General features: G+C 41.3%; 1 protein-coding gene across 3 annotated transcripts; it reads left to right on the plus strand.

The window, feature by feature from the left end:
* Nucleotides 1-4,414: 4,414 nt before the first annotated feature.
* Nucleotides 4,415-16,199, plus strand: AK3 (adenylate kinase 3). Of its 3 annotated transcripts, none has more exons than XM_082497207.1 (5): nt 4,415-4,572; nt 8,756-8,875; nt 11,748-11,920; nt 14,252-14,370; nt 15,712-16,199. In XM_082497207.1, the coding sequence occupies exons 1-5, from the start codon at nt 4,425-4,427 to the stop codon at nt 15,833-15,835; spliced, it is 684 nt and encodes a 227-aa protein (XP_082353333.1). In that variant the 5' UTR covers nt 4,415-4,424; the 3' UTR covers nt 15,836-16,199. The 3 variants fall into 3 exon arrangements, with proteins under 3 accessions (XP_082353333.1, XP_082353335.1, XP_082353334.1); XM_082497209.1 differs by lacking the exon at nt 4,415-4,572 and adding an exon at nt 4,688-4,743; XM_082497208.1 differs by lacking the exon at nt 4,415-4,572 and adding an exon at nt 5,899-6,105.
* The last annotated feature ends 720 nt before the right edge of the window (nt 16,200-16,919 follow it).

Genomic DNA, 16,919 nt, shown 5'->3' on the forward strand with positions numbered 1-16,919 from the left:
TTCATTTATCTTCCTTTGTGTACACCCCTGCTCTCCCACACATGAATTTTTAGTTCCATCCGTCTCATCTTTCTGCTGTAACTTCCGATGACTTGCTGTCATCTGTTAACAATTTGCAAGTATCTGCTTCATGTCAAGGCATGTGGAAACAAAATCGGGAAAACAGTCTTCCTCAAAACTGACACACTCCATTGGCAGCCAGAACATCCTCATGAAACTGAGGTAAGATACTTCTGAAAACAATCACTGGTAGATAGACTGAAAAACACTAATTGGTTCGTGTAATGTAAGTATATCTGTAATGAGAGCTATATCTGTTATTAAAGTATATAATGACATAGAAGAGGGATTTCCATCTCCTGGAAATGCTGGCAGCTTGTTATCCTACGAGTTCATGGATTTCTAGAGTCAGGACAAAGATCTTTATTAGCTGCCCTGAGGTGCCTCAGAGAGGCTGAATGGCAGGTTGTAGATGTATAAATGTCGTGATCTGAACAGTCATTACAATGTAGTCTCATAACGTAAAGCTATTACTGGTTTGCTATTAATACTTAGGATAGATGTTTGTTTTCATGAAAGTAATGGCTGGAGAACATGACAATCTCCTGATATTTTAATCGCTTGTTGAGATAAATAGTACAGAAAAGGTCATTACAGAAATTTCTAAGAGCGCTCTGCTTTCTGCTAACGTAGGAGGCCTCTAAGTGTCCAAAATGATAATGTTGTTTTCTAAATTTCTGTTGGTTCACATATCTCCCAGGTGTTTCCACACAGGCACAGAAACACAGCAATGGAACCTTCTGCGATTAGCTATATTTTGAGGGATGTCTAAACAATCTGTAATGAGTGCTTTTTACAGAATTAAAGCAGGACTCATTCATTACAGACTATAAATATACCTCAAAAGAAAGACTGAGAAGACAGAAATGTTTTGCAGATGACTAAAATACTGTATTCGATCACTATCAACTTGTAACCGTGTAGCCCTGTAATAAAAACACTCATAATAAGTGCTCATAATAAGCCATAAGCCTTGTACTGAGTTTCCAGCTGCTAGTAAGAAGGTTGTCTCTATCCCAGCCAAAAGCAGGACACAGTGACAGCTGTTTCTCCAGTTGACAAGTTTTCTATGGCTAATTTATTTTTCTTTTTTATTTTGCATGGTACAATGGTAGTTTTAAATAGGTAATAGTAACAAGCAGTTATGCCGTGTAGGATGATATTTATGACTCTGATATGATGAGGTAATGTAGAAAAATGCAGGTGTGGTACAATACCAGAGCCTTGAGAAGCGGAGACATGGGATACAGTGTATGTAGGCTGAAAGGAGATGGAGCACAGGGCTGGCACTGGAGACCTCACAGCTACAAACAATTCACCAGTGACCAGTTAGAGAAATGCAGACCTAGAGCTGGACACAATTGTTTTTAGGGGTAGCAAAGAAGACAAAGAAGCTACCTAATAATATATGTGGAGGGCACTGTATAGAGTAAACTCAGATGTAATGTGGAGCTGCAGACTAATGAAGAAAAAGCAACGTGTGAAAGTGTGTTAGTACAGGGTCATTTACAGATACTAAACAGGACAAGGTCCCAGGGCAGATCCCAACAAGCTACACTCCTTAACAGCTTCTTGGTAGAGTACAAAACTTTAACAGCTACACTTTGACCTCAATTCCAGCCAGTTTTTCACCCATCTGATTTTGCACCCAGACGAGGTACAAAAATTACATAGGACACCATGTCAGAAGCTCTACCAAAGTCAGAATAATACTATAACTTCCTTCTCATGTAAAAAATCGTTTTAGTATAAAATAGAACACTTGGGAAGTAGTTACCTGACAGCACTAAAGGAATCCTGTATCAAACTCAAAAGAAAGGATTCAGATCTCCAAGAAGACATGACAGGACCTCTTTTGACAATTTAAGTCGTAACAACGCTCTTTAAAAATCTCTTATGCTTGAAAAAATGCTGACAAATCTGAAGGACCCTCTATTGGAAATAACATTTGGACTTGTTTGAAACCAGATTTCAATTTCTGTTCAGCCACCATGAGGGCAACTTCAATAAGCTCACGGAGCAAGAGTCACGATTTTAACTTAGACCTACATGCTACATGTGTGAATAAGGTATCTGGTCTGTAAGCAGAAAAAGGTTAATTCAGAATACAATGCAAGTTATATTAATTAAACATTGGTTACTGGGCTAAGATACAAATAATTACATCTGAATGAAGACAATTAAATGTCATGTTCCAAACATCAAAACTATGGCGGCAGAAAAAATCATGTGCATGTTTTAAAATACAGAATAGCTGTGTAAAACATTGTATACAAACTAATGAACCAATGACCTGTTTCACTACTACAAATCCTCCATGATTTTCTTTTCCAGTTCTGAATGTGTCACAACTATTGCACAAAACAATTAGGACAAGGTTTGGGCTCTGGCAAAGAGAGGCAAGGAGAGGGGAACAATAATTTATTGACTACATAATCTTTATAATATAAGTACCCACTTTTGTTCTGCAAAGGCCGTATGTTAGTAAAAGTGTGTGTGAGAGAGAGAGAGAATTGCCTTTCTATCCACTGCCATCCCTTCTTTGTGTATCCTTTATGAAGTTCAGACAGGTTTCTAGGTGGTCTTCAACAGTTCTCTGTGGAGTTTTTCTGAGCTGCTCAATAGTGCCTGTAGAGAGGCTGAACCTCAGGTATTTCTGCTTTTCATACATGGTGACTTTGGAGATAAGGGTTAATGATGTCCCTGACAAATCTAGTTATTTGTTGTGTATTTATTTCAGATAATACCCTCCATTTTCCCACAGATTTGCTTTAGGAGTGCTCAGATGTTGTCCACACATTCTGTGGACTTCCACCTCTCAGAAATCTGTGAAGTGTGGAGCTTAAAACGAGCAGCACAGCTTCTAACATTTAAATGGCTTTTTGCTGCCAAATTTTAAGACTGTGGTGCTTTGGCAGACTGAGATGTTGCCCTGGGAACATTTGTAAAGGTCTGAATATTTCACGTGTTCTGCCCTACTGCATTCTAGAAAGAAGGTATTGCTAGGGTCAATTACAGGGGTTCATGTTGCTCAGTGTAGTAAGATTTATGCTCATGCTAATGTTTCTGTGCCAAAACAGTGCCTCCCTACTTAATTGTTAAGATTTATTTTGTCCACTGGGCAGTTTTGGGGCTATATTCCCATTTTCATACTGTTGTTAAGCACCACACATCCATTTCAATGTTTTCCTGTTGCTGTTGCAAATCTCCTGTAAATCCACTGAAATTAAACAAGGTTTTAAACTGGAAAGCTGAATTTCATTAATGTTTTGGCTTTTGCTTTGCTTTCTGTGGGACCACTTGTTCACTGCAGCCCTTCCAGCTCACAGCAGCTGAGATCCATCAGCACCTCCAGGACCTTCAGCAGTAAGGCTCACTCCTACGGCTGCGGACACGACAGCACACATTCACCAAGTGGTACAACCTTCTGTTTTGGTGAAAACACTGTGTTCTGTTGCAGCTGGGAATCACTGAACGGCATCTGTGGGAAGGGACGTCTGGATGTCATTTGGAAGAGCCCCCGCTCCAAAACAAGGCCAACCTACAGCAGTTGACATTCGAGCATCTTAAACAAAGCTCAGACACAGGGTGGGTTTTTTTGCCTTTTTTTTAAATGTAGCTGCCTGCTACCAGACAGTTAGACCGTATTTGCCAGAGACCAGCAAGAGCAGGGCTGCTGCAGGGGGGTGGTGGGCCGGGGGAGGGGAGGGGGCAACGCAACCACAGCCACAAGACATGTCACCATCCTAGCAGCCACCAGGTGACAGCCAGGTGTCCCAGCTCAGACTGGGAAATCATGACTATAGTTCAGGACCGAGAGTGGGAATAGTCGGGGGGGGGGGGGACGGGGGGACGACGAGAAGGGGCTCCTGGGCAGAGCGGCTTGGGCCAGTTAAGGCACATGCTCTCTGATGCTTTATTTTCCATAATGCGATTTGCTTTCGTGTTTGGTTGTTTTGTTCCATCACCACCCCGCCTCCGCTGCTTTTACGTACAAGGATCTTTCCTTCCTGCCCCTGATTGACAGCCAAAAAAGCTGCCACTTGGGGGTTTTTTTGTTGTTGTTTTGGTTTGCGGTGTTTTGTTTGTTTGTTTTGCTTTGTTTTTTTTTCCCCTGGGAGGACCGGCCTCGCTTTCTCCCTCGGTCCCCTCCCGCTGTCCGTCCGGTCCGGTCCGTTCCGTTCTGTCCCCTCCCCCATTCCCCAGTCCTTCCCCTCCTTCGCCCCCCCCCTTCCCCGCCGTCTTCCCCGCTCCTACCGAGGGCGGCCGAGGCGGCGCTCTCCGGGAAGGCGGCGCGACGCTGCTGCCCATCCCTTGCCCGTCCCCTGCCCGTCCCCAGCCCGTCCCCTGCCCGCAGCCGCAGCATGGTGGTGCCGCCGCTGCTGCGCGCCGTCATCATGGGGCCGCCTGGCTCCGGTAAAGGCACCGTCTCCGCTCGGATTATCAAACATTTCGGGGTGAAGCACCTCTCCAGCGGCGACCTGCTGAGGGACAACATGCAGAAGAAGACAGGTGGGAATGGGGACGGACCAGACCCCGGGGGGGGGGGGAGGCGGGGACGATCCGGGGAGGGCGAACGCCCCGCCTTCCCCCCACCCCCGCAGCTTCTCTTGGCCACCAGAAGCCACCGAAATGGGCCCCAAAAAAGCTGTCACTCGGCATCCTCTTCCTAAGCGCCAGGAGGTCGTATCGGGGAGGGGGGGGGGTTGGTTATCCCCGTTTTCCTGGGTTTCGTATCGCCCAATTGTGCCCTGGTCTCGGTGCTTTTCGTAAAGCACCCGGCGTTTGTTTTTTGTTTTGTGTTGGTTTGGGGTTTTTTGTTTGTTTGTTTTTGTTTGTTTGTTTGTGTGTGTGTGTGTGTTTTGTTTTGTTTTTAATAGGTGTTTCTGATAGTCTTCCAGCTGGAACTTCTCGAAAGGGAAGATTACTCGTGTTTTTTAACAGACGGGACAGGCGGAGGAGTTCTGAGCCATCAGGCTTCTTCAGAGCACTGTTAGATGGCTAGAAGAAGAGGCAGCAGGAATTGCCAGCTTTTCCAAAATTAGAAGGCCTTCTCCTGAGCTGGCAGGCCTAACTGTAGTGGTGCCTTCCAAAAGCAATAGGCAAATTTTTCAAAATGCTTACCTTGTGCTTTTGAAATTGTTATTGTCTTGCAACAAGTTCGTGTTGTGCTTAGGTTGCAGCATGGTCTGTGTTTGCGCAGAGTTGCTTGTATTAGGTAATGATGTGAATTATACTTGGAATATAGTCCTGGCTTGACCTCTGGCTCTCTATTGAGATACCACAACCCCTCTCTCTGCTGGATTTTTGTGATGATGAAAGGTCTCTTCCTGACTTCCACATCTGCTCTTCTTCACCATGGGGTCAAAAACCTTCTATGACCCATTTCAGATTGCACGTGACAAAGTGAGAGTATTCTTATTTCCAGCACTTTGAAGCTGTAGAGGACTACATTCACTTTCAAGTATCACTGCAATATTATGGTTAGGTAACTGGCATTCTTGGTTTTGGAAGCTTATAAGCATGTTTGAAGGGGAAAAATTATCTGTATTATGAAATCAATTGTGATGTGATTTCCACATCTCTTTTCACACAAATTCTGTTTGCTCTGTAAGAACAATGATTTTGGCTTAGTTGACTGACTTTACTAGTTGATATCTAAAAGTTAAACATTTGCTAGGAGCACCACCTCTGCAGGCATATCTGATCACATTCACGCTTTTTTCTGTCTGTTTGGTTGTGCAAACGTAAGTTTTTGTTTACAGAGCGTCACAAAACCAAAATTGTTGCTGTTAGACCTTTCAATGTAAGTAAGGCCTAGTGGTAAGGGAAGGCATTCCAGAAGATAGAGCAAATATGTTATTTACTAAACACTTTAGGTTTTGTGCTCTTTCAATATGTCTTGGAGGCAAGATCAAAGAGCACCAGAATCAAGCAGAAGGCTGTGTGAGAATAGGAGATTGCAGGTGGAAACACCCCATTGCTCGATTGGAGGAGGGAGCCATGAAGAGGTGGAAAGAAAAGTGATTCAGAAAAGTGTTCTAGGTGGGTTGCACAGGTGAAAGAATGTGAAGGAGAACCAAAATGTGAAATGAAAGTGTAGCAGACACTTTAAAATCCTGGATGTGAGGAGAGAAGCCAGTGAAGGGTGTAAAAGATGATGAAGTTTGCTCTGAATTAGCTAGCATAGAGCTTATAGGAATGTGCTACGGAATTTTTCATTCACTGATTAACCCGGATGAAGCTCTGTTGTAATTTTATTCAAAGTGAGTCACTGGTTGCAGAAATGGTCTTCAAAGGATTGAGAGGAGTACTGAGGTAGCAGGAGTAATTAGTACACTGAAGGAGGGAGAGGGACTGAGAGGGAACCCAGAGAGCTTTGACAAGTTTAGTCGAGGCAAAGAGTTGATGAGTTTTGATTATAATAGAAGACTCCTGCAATTCTCAGTTTTCAGGGAACTGTGTTAGGCTAAGTTGGCAGTTAAAACACTTGGAAAATTAAATATAATTAACTATAGTGATACGGTGCCATTTTTGGCATTTGCTGTCTTGTGAAAATTGACTTTATCTGTTGAAAAGTCCTGTTGAACATGTGAGTGTCCTTAGCAATTTGCAGTTACTACCATGTTCTGCTGCTTTGGAGACTGGGGAGTCTGTGACCACCTCTCTCTAGTGCTAAGCAACCTCTTGGCTGAATATGGATAGAGCTTGTTTGCTGTAATGTGGTTAGAATATGCCAGTCTTTTGCAGAACCTTGAAACATGGACACTTGTTATCACCTAGACAGGAAAGAAACCTGTGTTGCCTTGAATTCCAAAGATTGCCACGCCTGTAGTGGTTTCAGACCCAAGCTGAAAAAACAGAAAAAAAAAAAAAAAAAAAAAGAAGCTGTGGTCTAGTATACAAACTTTTTGTCCTAACTATTTGGGTACAGTTGTGCCTGTTTTCTTCCTCTGTAATAATGACTTTCTGAACGACCTGAAGTTTGTAGGGAGAGGCAGCATGTTTCCAGCTCAGTTGGTCTAATGATGGGACCTGTGTGCCTTACAGCTTGCTGTACTCTAAACCTCTCTGGGCCCAAAAGCTCATCTGTCTTTCCAAAGTATGTTAGTACCATTCTCTATCAGCCTTACCTCACGCATATTCTTAGATCATTGCGGCTAGAGTAACACTGCCACATAAATCAGTAGCAGATCCAAGCATCAAGTGCACATTAAACTATCTACGTGTAATTTATTCCTCCTCCCAGCCTACATCGTTCAAAGTGCACTAGAATAATAAAAGAGGTATGACTCGCTGACCTCGAAGAAGGGACATAGTGAAAAGAATAGACACTTTGTACCTTTCCAGCTTGTGATGTCTGGGAGGACATAAGCACCAGTCTGACTCTTTTCCACATTGTGAGGATTATTGGAAGTCCGACCAAGGTGCATAGTGCCTCTTTCTAAATGCTCTTCAAACTTTTCAAAGCCTGTCTATAGGTGTGAACACCCAATAAGGGGAAATTGTCCCTTTATTACTTTTTCTTTTCCCCAGCACCAAAGCTACTGTTTGTATTACTTGAGGGCATCTGTTGCTTTTGAGTTGCCTTGTCTGAAGAAAGGCGTCTGTACTATTGCATGTATCCGTTCTGCATCAAGTGATGAGATTGGCATTCTTCATTGCTTTCTGCTGAAAGTGGTTATATCTTGTGTTGGTATGTCAGTCCATCCCATTTTCTCTTCTGTTTAGTTTACTGTAACTAGATCTGAATTAGCTGCAAGTAAAGGCTTGTGCAGATCTGCAGTAAAAACAATCTAGCTGCTATTCTGGGTGACTTACATAATTGGATAATTGTTTTATAAATGAAAGCCACAGAGACTTTGTGCCGAGGACACAACCCAGGCAAATTAATTTCTTCCTCGCCAGACCCATGGTTTGGGTGAGCTGCAGTGCGCTACTGCTTGTCATGTAGAAGCGTGGTGTGATATCCGGAACTGTGATGCGTGGATGGCATTTTAGCGAGCCAGTGGGCTGAATGACGGGTATTAAAGGTTAGTCAGTTCCATGGGAAAATACTAGTGTCTGCGCGCTCCCATAAATAGTTTACAATATCTATAAACATCCACTTGTAACTCTAGTAATCATAAAAATACATATCTGGCAAGCATGTCCCACTGCTTACTGCTCCTTCAAATACCGTCCTACTGCATGCTGCTCCTTCAGATACCAAAGGCCTTTCTCTTCGTAGTGAAGTCCTAAGTTAATAACTGGCCACTAAACTGAGAAAATTACTTCCCTGACAGGAAATCTGAGGGCTGATCTCTTAATGAACTTGTATCCTTTGCATTCCTTCTTATTTCGAGGACTCTTTTACCTAATGGCCTCTCCTGATTTTAGTTTTTGGAGCCTAATATTTCAAACACTTACCAGTAAAATTATTTGGACAGTGTGGGGATAGAGGTGTGCTGAACGCCCTGTTGCCATCTGTGGAGCTACAGACCAATCAAATTAAACTGATGCATATTTGCGTGATCAGATCCTAACTGATCACCTGTTTTTGAATTTCAGCAAGCGAACCGTCTGTCTTGTTTACAGCTTCACTGTTCTGCACCACCCTGATCAAAACTATTTTTTTGCAGGCTTGTGGGCTTTTTTTTTTTTTTGCTCGCTGGAGGTCACAGATAGTGTAATGCAACTTCTATTACTTTCACAGAAGTTGGAATCCTTGCCAAGTCCTACATTGATCAAGGGCGGCTTATTCCAGATGACATCATGACACGACTGATGCTGAGCGAGCTAAAAGGTCTGGATCGGTACAACTGGCTATTGGATGGTAAGTTAGCATATTGGATATCACTATATATGGAGAGAAAATCTGCACTGGAAAGCTTTGAGTGCTTTCCTGCCTTCAGAGCATTACAGGGATGTTTAATTCATGTTGAAAAGGGTAGTTCAGTACTCCAGTAAAATTTCAAAACTGGCAATTCTGATAACCCTTATGCTTTATGACCCTTTTAAAATATGCATTGAGAAGTTACTTTTTTTTAAAGCCTTTTCTTGTTAAATTTTTTGGGGAATGGAACACTTCAGAAGAATGGGGCTGAGGAATTATTTAAATAGGAAGGTAGGTATGTGATATAGCAACAAGGTAGGTATGGAAAACGAATACTGCAGCAGTACAGTGTGTAATAAATCACTAACAAAAACACGGCTTAAGTGCTCTGAAAGGTCTCTTTCATTTGCTTTTTGGTTTTGTTCTGTAGAGTGAATTGTTGTGCAGTTCTGCAGGGGTAAGCTTGTTGCTTCAGCGTTCACGGTAGAGAAAAAAATGCATTTGCCACTATCTTCATGGACTGAATGGCTTTTGTTACCCCAGCCCATGGGAGTGCAGTTGGACGCACAGCACAAAGATAGCATCTAGGCTGGATGTGTGTGTTTTCGGATTCTAGTCGCAACCTGCCTCAGTAGATAAAACTAAAAAGTTGTTGGTGTGGCTTTTTAGTTAGAGGGAGTAAAAAATCCACAGGGCTCTCTGTCCTTTAGTGCTTTATTATAATTGTTTCTAGTACAGTGATCTGTTCTGGTGGTTTTAGTCACAGTTATCTTCCTCCTTAGTGAGGACAAAGGCTTAATTCCCATGGTGAACAGCACAAAAAAAGCTAGTTAATAAAGAGCTATGGATGTTTTTTTTCTGTAGTTCCAGGTGCTGTGTACACACAGCTCCAGCCTTGTGGATCTGGATGTGTAGCAGTGTAGCTGGGCACGCTGGCAACTCTTTAACAGGAGGATGTTGCGGAGACTGTTAACAGAATAAATCAATTTCTGCTGCATGTTAATGACCTGCCTTCTTTAAACTTTTGGAGCAGAAATTTTGTCTGCATCAGCTTTTGTAATAAGACTCAGTGACCTACATGAGGGATAGTTCTGGCATAATCAGCTCTGCAGAAACAATACTGTTCTGTTGAAATATGTTAACCAGAAATTCTTTAGTTTGGTAACTGCAACTCAGAACAAACAGCTGAGATCAGACAGGTCAAACTCAATAGAGTTGCTGAGCTGCTTGTGTGCTTACTTACGTGCTTACTTACTTAGCTCAATACCCATTTCTACTGCCTTAGATAGGTTGGTGGCTTCTAGAGTCATAGGAGGTGTAGCAGAGCCATGGGGGAAGCGTGGTATGATTGTCTTAGACTTATGTGCTGTATAATTAGGGCACTTTTCTCTGTTCTTGGATTCTTCATAATTCATCACATCATGTTGATTATTTTTTCTGTATCGAGGGAACACTGTATGCAGCAAACGCTGGTTTAGTTTCAATGAAAGGCTTTTGTAAAGGCACTTTAGTTTGTTGAGGAAGTTTCTCATTAACAAGCCCCAAAGCAAACTCATTTTCCAGCTGCGTAACTAAGATGCGTGGTGGCTGACTAGCTTGTCAATAGTAAGAAAGAACAGCAGTGCTGGAGCCCCGGCTCTCCCTCTGCTCTTAACATTTAGAAGCGCTTCCATGAGATAATGTGAATGTGAGAGAAATAGGATGAGGGCGGTTGATGACTGTGATGTAAACCAGGTGCATCAGACTTAATGCACAAGCGAGAGCACGGTTTGAGGTAACTCTTTCCTTTTGCGATGTGTTAAATGAGGAACAGTAGCCTTAAGACCATGAAATATGTATTTTTTTCTGTTGTAAGGCTAGTTCTTGGCTGGTTCCTTACTCAGGCAATGGACTCATCAACCAATGTTATGCAAAGAAGTTTCATAAGTTTGTACCTATCAGAACTTGCCTTTATGGAGTTTACTTGTATGCTGAAAATTATAAGCTCCTGAAGAACATGAAACTGCAAAAGCTTTGTGGATAGAGGTATTATTTCAGTGAATCTATGGTGCAATAGCATGTTCTGCCGTAGCTTTGACCGCTAAAGTTCTTGTGGTCAATCTTTCATTTTTAATTCTTTGTGGAGACCTTGGTTTTCTTGTTCTCTGTTTCCCCCCTCCCCCCACCTCCTTGTTAAGTCCCACTAGATTTCTCCAGTAGTAACACGTATGTTTGAAGGCACACTACCGGAGCCATAGAGTTCATAAGGCAAAATGCAGTGTCTTGTAAGTGAAGAGATTCCTGTTCAGCCTGAGCATTCTCACCGTCATCATCCCCAAGGACAGCTGGACACACTAGACTTTCCAGAACTCTTTCTAAAGCTATTGTTTTATGTAAAATTAATCCTGGACTGCCTCTGGTAGATATATTTGGCTTACTGCAACTGAATAAACTTAGTTTGTAGTGGTCACCTCCTTAAGCCAACCTTACACAGCTGTGGAAGTAAGAGTTGTCACAAATGTTTCTAGGTTGTTTCAGACCTCTGAGTGAGCTGCCCTTAGTTTTTATTGTTCGTAATGTGCATACAATGCTCTTATTCAGTATAGTGGTATGTAGTACATACGAGTACAGGGTCTTTTTGCATTTATTTGTTACACTTTTGGGAAGATGATTAACTGAAATGAGGAAACGGAAGCTGGGAGGCGTTTACCAAGTTAAAGTGCCATGTAGCACTGAAAAATACTTGGAAAATCTGATGTCTCTTCAACCTTTACAGTATGACTATGCTTTTTTTTTTTCTGTCTGACAATTAGTTTCTGTAATGCCCAAATCCAAGTAATTCTCGCTATAACTCTGCCACTGGATTTTTTATGGAGTTGTTTCCTTTAAACAGGTTTCCCCAGAACAGTTGCTCAGGCAGAAGCCCTGGATAAAGAATGTCAAATAGACACTGTGATTGACCTAGATGTGCCATTTGAGACCATAAAATGTCGGCTCACGGCACGTTGGATCCACCCTGCTAGTGGCAGAGTCTACAATCTTGAATTCAGTCCTCCCAAAGTGCAGGTAAGTAATACACACCAGTGTTGGCTCTAAATAAATGTTGTGTTGCATTTGGTAATTGCAGTAAAATATTGTTTGTGTATGTTGTTGCAAAACACTCAGAAGAAAAAGGCTCATTTTATCTCTTAGGAGCACAGAACCTTTCTGCTAACACCCTGCCTGTCAGGGTATGTTAGTGCCCTGGTAGAAGCTCAAGCTGATGGGCAATGCGTTTGTCCCCTGCAGAATGAAACACCATGGTGTTTTGTAAGCTCTCGTTAAAACTGTTCACTGATGTGGAAGACTCAGTCTTGCACACTGGCACAGGAGCTGGGCATGTTCTTAGCATGTTATGCAAGTCTGCAGCCTGTACAGTCCAAAAACAGTAGTTTCCTTTTCCTCCCTACAGAGGACTCATTCTTTGTATCTAGGAAGCACACTGAATTATCACTCAGGAATCCAGTTAGTGCTTTCCCTGTGTCTACATTTAACCGGGATGGTTATTTTCAAGGGAACAGTTGTCGTATTGCAAAATTAGATGTAGAAGCTTGCCCATCGGGGAAGTTTCTCAACACATCAAAGATGTTAAGGCTTGAAACATCCTATAAGAGGAATAGTCAACTTGAAGGTAATGATTGTACTTTGTTACCTTAAGATTTTTGAGGAACTCGGATTAAATTTAGGGCAACTCAGCTTAAGCTGTATTTCATCCTTAACTCTAAGTAAACTTACCTGTTGTGGCATCACATTTCACATGGAAGCTCTATTAAGTTACATCAGAAGCATAGCAGGCCTTGTAGTTTTTGGATTTCAGTGTTGCAGGAAAAGAGGCTGGCTGAAATAGCAGGTAGGCACTGGAAGTGGGCAACTGGAAACACTGTACTATTTAAAACAAGGGGGTTTAAGTTATGGTTATTTTTAATTGCAGAAGAGCCTAGGCAAGCTGCAACAGAGAATTATCAGACCTACCAAAGAGTGGGCTTCAGCTGCAACAGCTTTGCTATTAGGAACACTCCACTTTACTTTCCACTAATGAGCAGGCATATAACAACATAGTAAAGTAGATTAAAATATATAAATGAAACCATGGAATGGAGCTGAATGAATGAAATACACTTGTCTCTGTTATCTAAGAGACCTGCGAAACATTTACTTACTCAAGAGCCCCAAAAGATTATGGCTTTAGAGTTAATGCAAGGCTGAAGGCTCGGTATTTGATAGGTACAATGAAGGCACTAGTATGGCTGCCTGCACAGATGCTAGAAAAAAACGCTTGAGTGTTTTAAATGATTGTATTATGTAAACAAGGTAAGTTTGACCATACAAGTCCACCTCTAATATAATACAGATATTCTGGAACAGATTTTCTTCACACCTTCATGAACAGAGAAGCTTACTGAACATTGATCATTATTGATTTTCTGAAACTGACTGCCAGAATGCAAGCAAGAAAGGAAAATAGTTTTGTGGTCCAATTGGCTTTGTACTTGCAAGATCACTCATATTTCCACTCCAAATGTCAGATTAAACTTGTCTTTAGGGAAAATCAAAATGCTTGAGGATTTAATTAATATGTACAAAGGAGCAAAGAGTCCCTTATAACTGTGGTGGGTCATATTCTGTCCTTAGATGCCCAATGATTCAGTGCACCTAAGAAGGAGCCAACTTTTATGCCCCTAGCTAGTCCTTCATAAGATGTGCCGGTGGTCAATAACCTCTTCAGTCATTGCTGGTTTCAAGGCTTAAAAGCTCTGTGATCACTTAAAGCACTTCAGTAAATTGGGGTCAAAATGTGCAGTAAAGTAGGAGCTCTCATAGCTCACACATTAGGTCCCTACCTCTGTTTACTGAATCCTAGAAAAACTTCAGCTGGCTTTTATGTCATTATGCCAATAACAGCTGTTGCTAAATGATACCTCTTCCATTTTGCAACTTAAAATCAAAGGGCCATTAACTCCTTTCCCCATTTCAGTATCGTCAAATAAAGATCAAATTGGTCTCTTGCTTGTTTCCTGTTATGCAGGAACATACTACCAACAATATTGTTTTCCCTCATGTGTGAAAGTTTTGTCTACATACTTCCCATATTCAACGAATGTTCCAGAGGAAAAAATAATCAAGTAGTTATAACTTGATTTTTATTGCCAATACTGGGAAAATATTTTTAACTGATGGACTGTTTTACTTGAAAGTCAACATTTTATATTCAGATAAGATATGGGCAATAGCCATTCTCTTTATAAGCAGAAATCTACACCTTGACTAACTGGGAACTAATCATAATTTAAATAGAAAATTACACAAAACATACTTAAACAGAAATATACAGCAGTGTTTGCTTTTAACCATGATTAGGGCATTGATGATATTACTGGAGAGCCACTTGTTCAGCGTGATGATGATAAGCCAGAGACGGTTACCAAGAGGCTGCAGGCTTACAATGCACAAACAAAACCTGTTCTGGAGTATTATCGGTAAGTAGTAAAATCTGTTCTTCCACATTCTAAAAGTTTCTTCTACATCAGCATAGCAAGGAACAGATCCCTTCCGTTACAGAAATACTGCAACAGTGAGCGTGGTACGAGTAGCAGTGTATCTTTCATCAACTTAGTAAAAAATCAACCCAGTAAAATGAGCATCTTTGCCACTGTTGAATGAAACCTCCTCAGGAGCCTGCTTAGCAAAAGAGCTTTTCACTGCAGCCATATTTAGCTTTGCAAAGAGTGCTATGCATTATTCAGTACATTATAGTACTGTTTTGAGCGACATAGCTCTGGTTAGTAAGGTAACAGTTCCTTTTTTTGGAAGACTAGGGCAGACAAGGGCTAGGGCACAAGAAATGATACACAAATAGAAAAACCATTAATGAAAATTTAAAAGTGGCTGTTCTAAGAACAGGACTGTGATGGGCACAGCTAGCAAGACTCTTTGGGAATAAGCAGCTATTTGAGAATACTGCCATTTGCACTATGGAATGGTAACAAATTATTAGTTCTTTAAGAGCCAAAATTACACACAAAGTTTCTCTTAATGTAAAGCTGCAAATACCACATTGTTAATACACAGATATTAATAGGTCGCCATGTAGAGCTTTGTAGTCTTATCTTGCCTAGACAAAGAAATCAGACTCTCTTTGACAACATCCTGAAATAACTGTCCTTCCTTTATCTCCATATCCACCTCCCTTCATTATGGTCTACCAAAACTGTTGAACAGAAGACTAGGAGCTCGATCTTTGGGGTGGTTAAGTTTTAAAGAAGGAGTTTTTCTGGACTGACAGTGATTTTCCTGGCTTTGGTAGCCTTCTGAAGTGAAAATGCCTCAAAGCACCACAGTAAGACATAGGCCTAAGCTATTATTATTACTGATCATAACGTACTTTACAGATAAAATTAGCTACTAGAACTAATTCAGAATAACTTGACTGTGCCTGGTTCACTTGTTTGTTCTGATGCACCATCTTTGATCCTTGAGGTGTAACTTTACAATACCTGGGTTAGTCACAGTTGTTCGGATGACTGCTGAATAGCACGTGCTATATGACTGCATTGCTGCTGCTTATTTTTACCCTTCATGGTTTGTTATTAAGTGCTCTGTGGGCAGCTGTCAGTTTTATGAACTGATGTCGCCAATACCTCACTGTTTGAGGAACAAAGTAATGCATGTCCAGCCTGCATTCCCAATGTTACGGCTGTTTTTGGTGTTAAATCATGTGCATATTCGCACACTCCTGCCAGGGCAATCTTAAAGTGGGGTGGAGATCCTGGAACAATTAAACAATTTGACTTCTGTAATGCTTTCTTCTTCTTCCTTAGGGAAAAAGGGTTATTGAAATCCTTCTCTGGAACAGAAACCAATAAGATCTGGCCACATATCTATGCTTTCCTCCAAACCAAGTTGCCAGATGTGAGCCAGAAAGATGCTGCCACTCCCAGGTGAAAACAGGTCTAACTTCTGCTCATCCGTCATAGCTCACACGTGATTACATGACATTCAGCAATCAAGGATTTCTCTATGTAGTCTACCAGACTGATCAATAATTGAAGTCTAATGTTGTCCTTAACTTACATTATGATAAAACTGTGTCGCCTGTGGTTCTCACTTTAATGCTGTATTTTTTTATATTAAATATACCTAATTTTTATAATATAGTAACTGACTTTAACAAAAGCAGCGACTCTTGTGTCTCTTATTCAGAAAACATGTAAGTTTGCAAATATTGACCGGTGAAGGAAACACATTTCAGAATACAGCTTAATTACAAAGCACATTGATTGATTTACTCACTCATGAATTGTAGTGTGAAGCAATGACAAGGACATGAAAGCACGTTTCTCAATTGTGTGGGCCAGCCAGAAGCTGTGGGGAACCGTGACCACCATTCTGCAAAAAGCCATTTCAGACCAGAACTGACATACATACAGGTTGATCTCATGGAAGACAATCACCTTCTTTTAACTTTGCTTGCACAGATGTTAGTTGATTTTCCTGGGCTTAAACTACCCTTAACACGTGGTTGGATAATTGGCCTTATTACTATGTTTATATTTCTGCCCTCAGAGCAGCTATCTTGCAGGCGTGAGAAATAATTTCAATGATATGTAACACATTTGGTAAAGCCGCTGTCTTTGTGCAGCTGTATAAGACTTTATTAGTAAAAAGACAGCAGATACCAAACAGATTAAGTGTAATCTGGTAAACCTGTAGCTAGATGATCTTGACAAGTGAATGTGTCTTTTCTACTATCTTTGAAACTGCTCATTGATCCCAGTGCCAGGATTTCCAGTGATCAAATTATTAACTGTCATATTACAGTTTTACTGTAGCAACTGGACTGGTTTTCATGAGTTCATATTATTAATTCATGTCTCTAACCAGCTCTTGTCTTTATTTATTCACTAGATAACGGGAGTTACAAACCTCCACAGGCCACACTTTTTAACAGTTCAGGTAATGCAGACATTGCAACTTTTCAGTGAACTTTCTTAGCCCTTTTTTTATGCTCACCAGATTGAGAGTTTCA

This window comes from Vanellus vanellus (genome assembly GCF_965231255.1).
Source record: "Vanellus vanellus genome assembly, chromosome: Z".
Taxonomy (NCBI): domain Eukaryota; kingdom Metazoa; phylum Chordata; class Aves; order Charadriiformes; family Charadriidae; genus Vanellus; species Vanellus vanellus.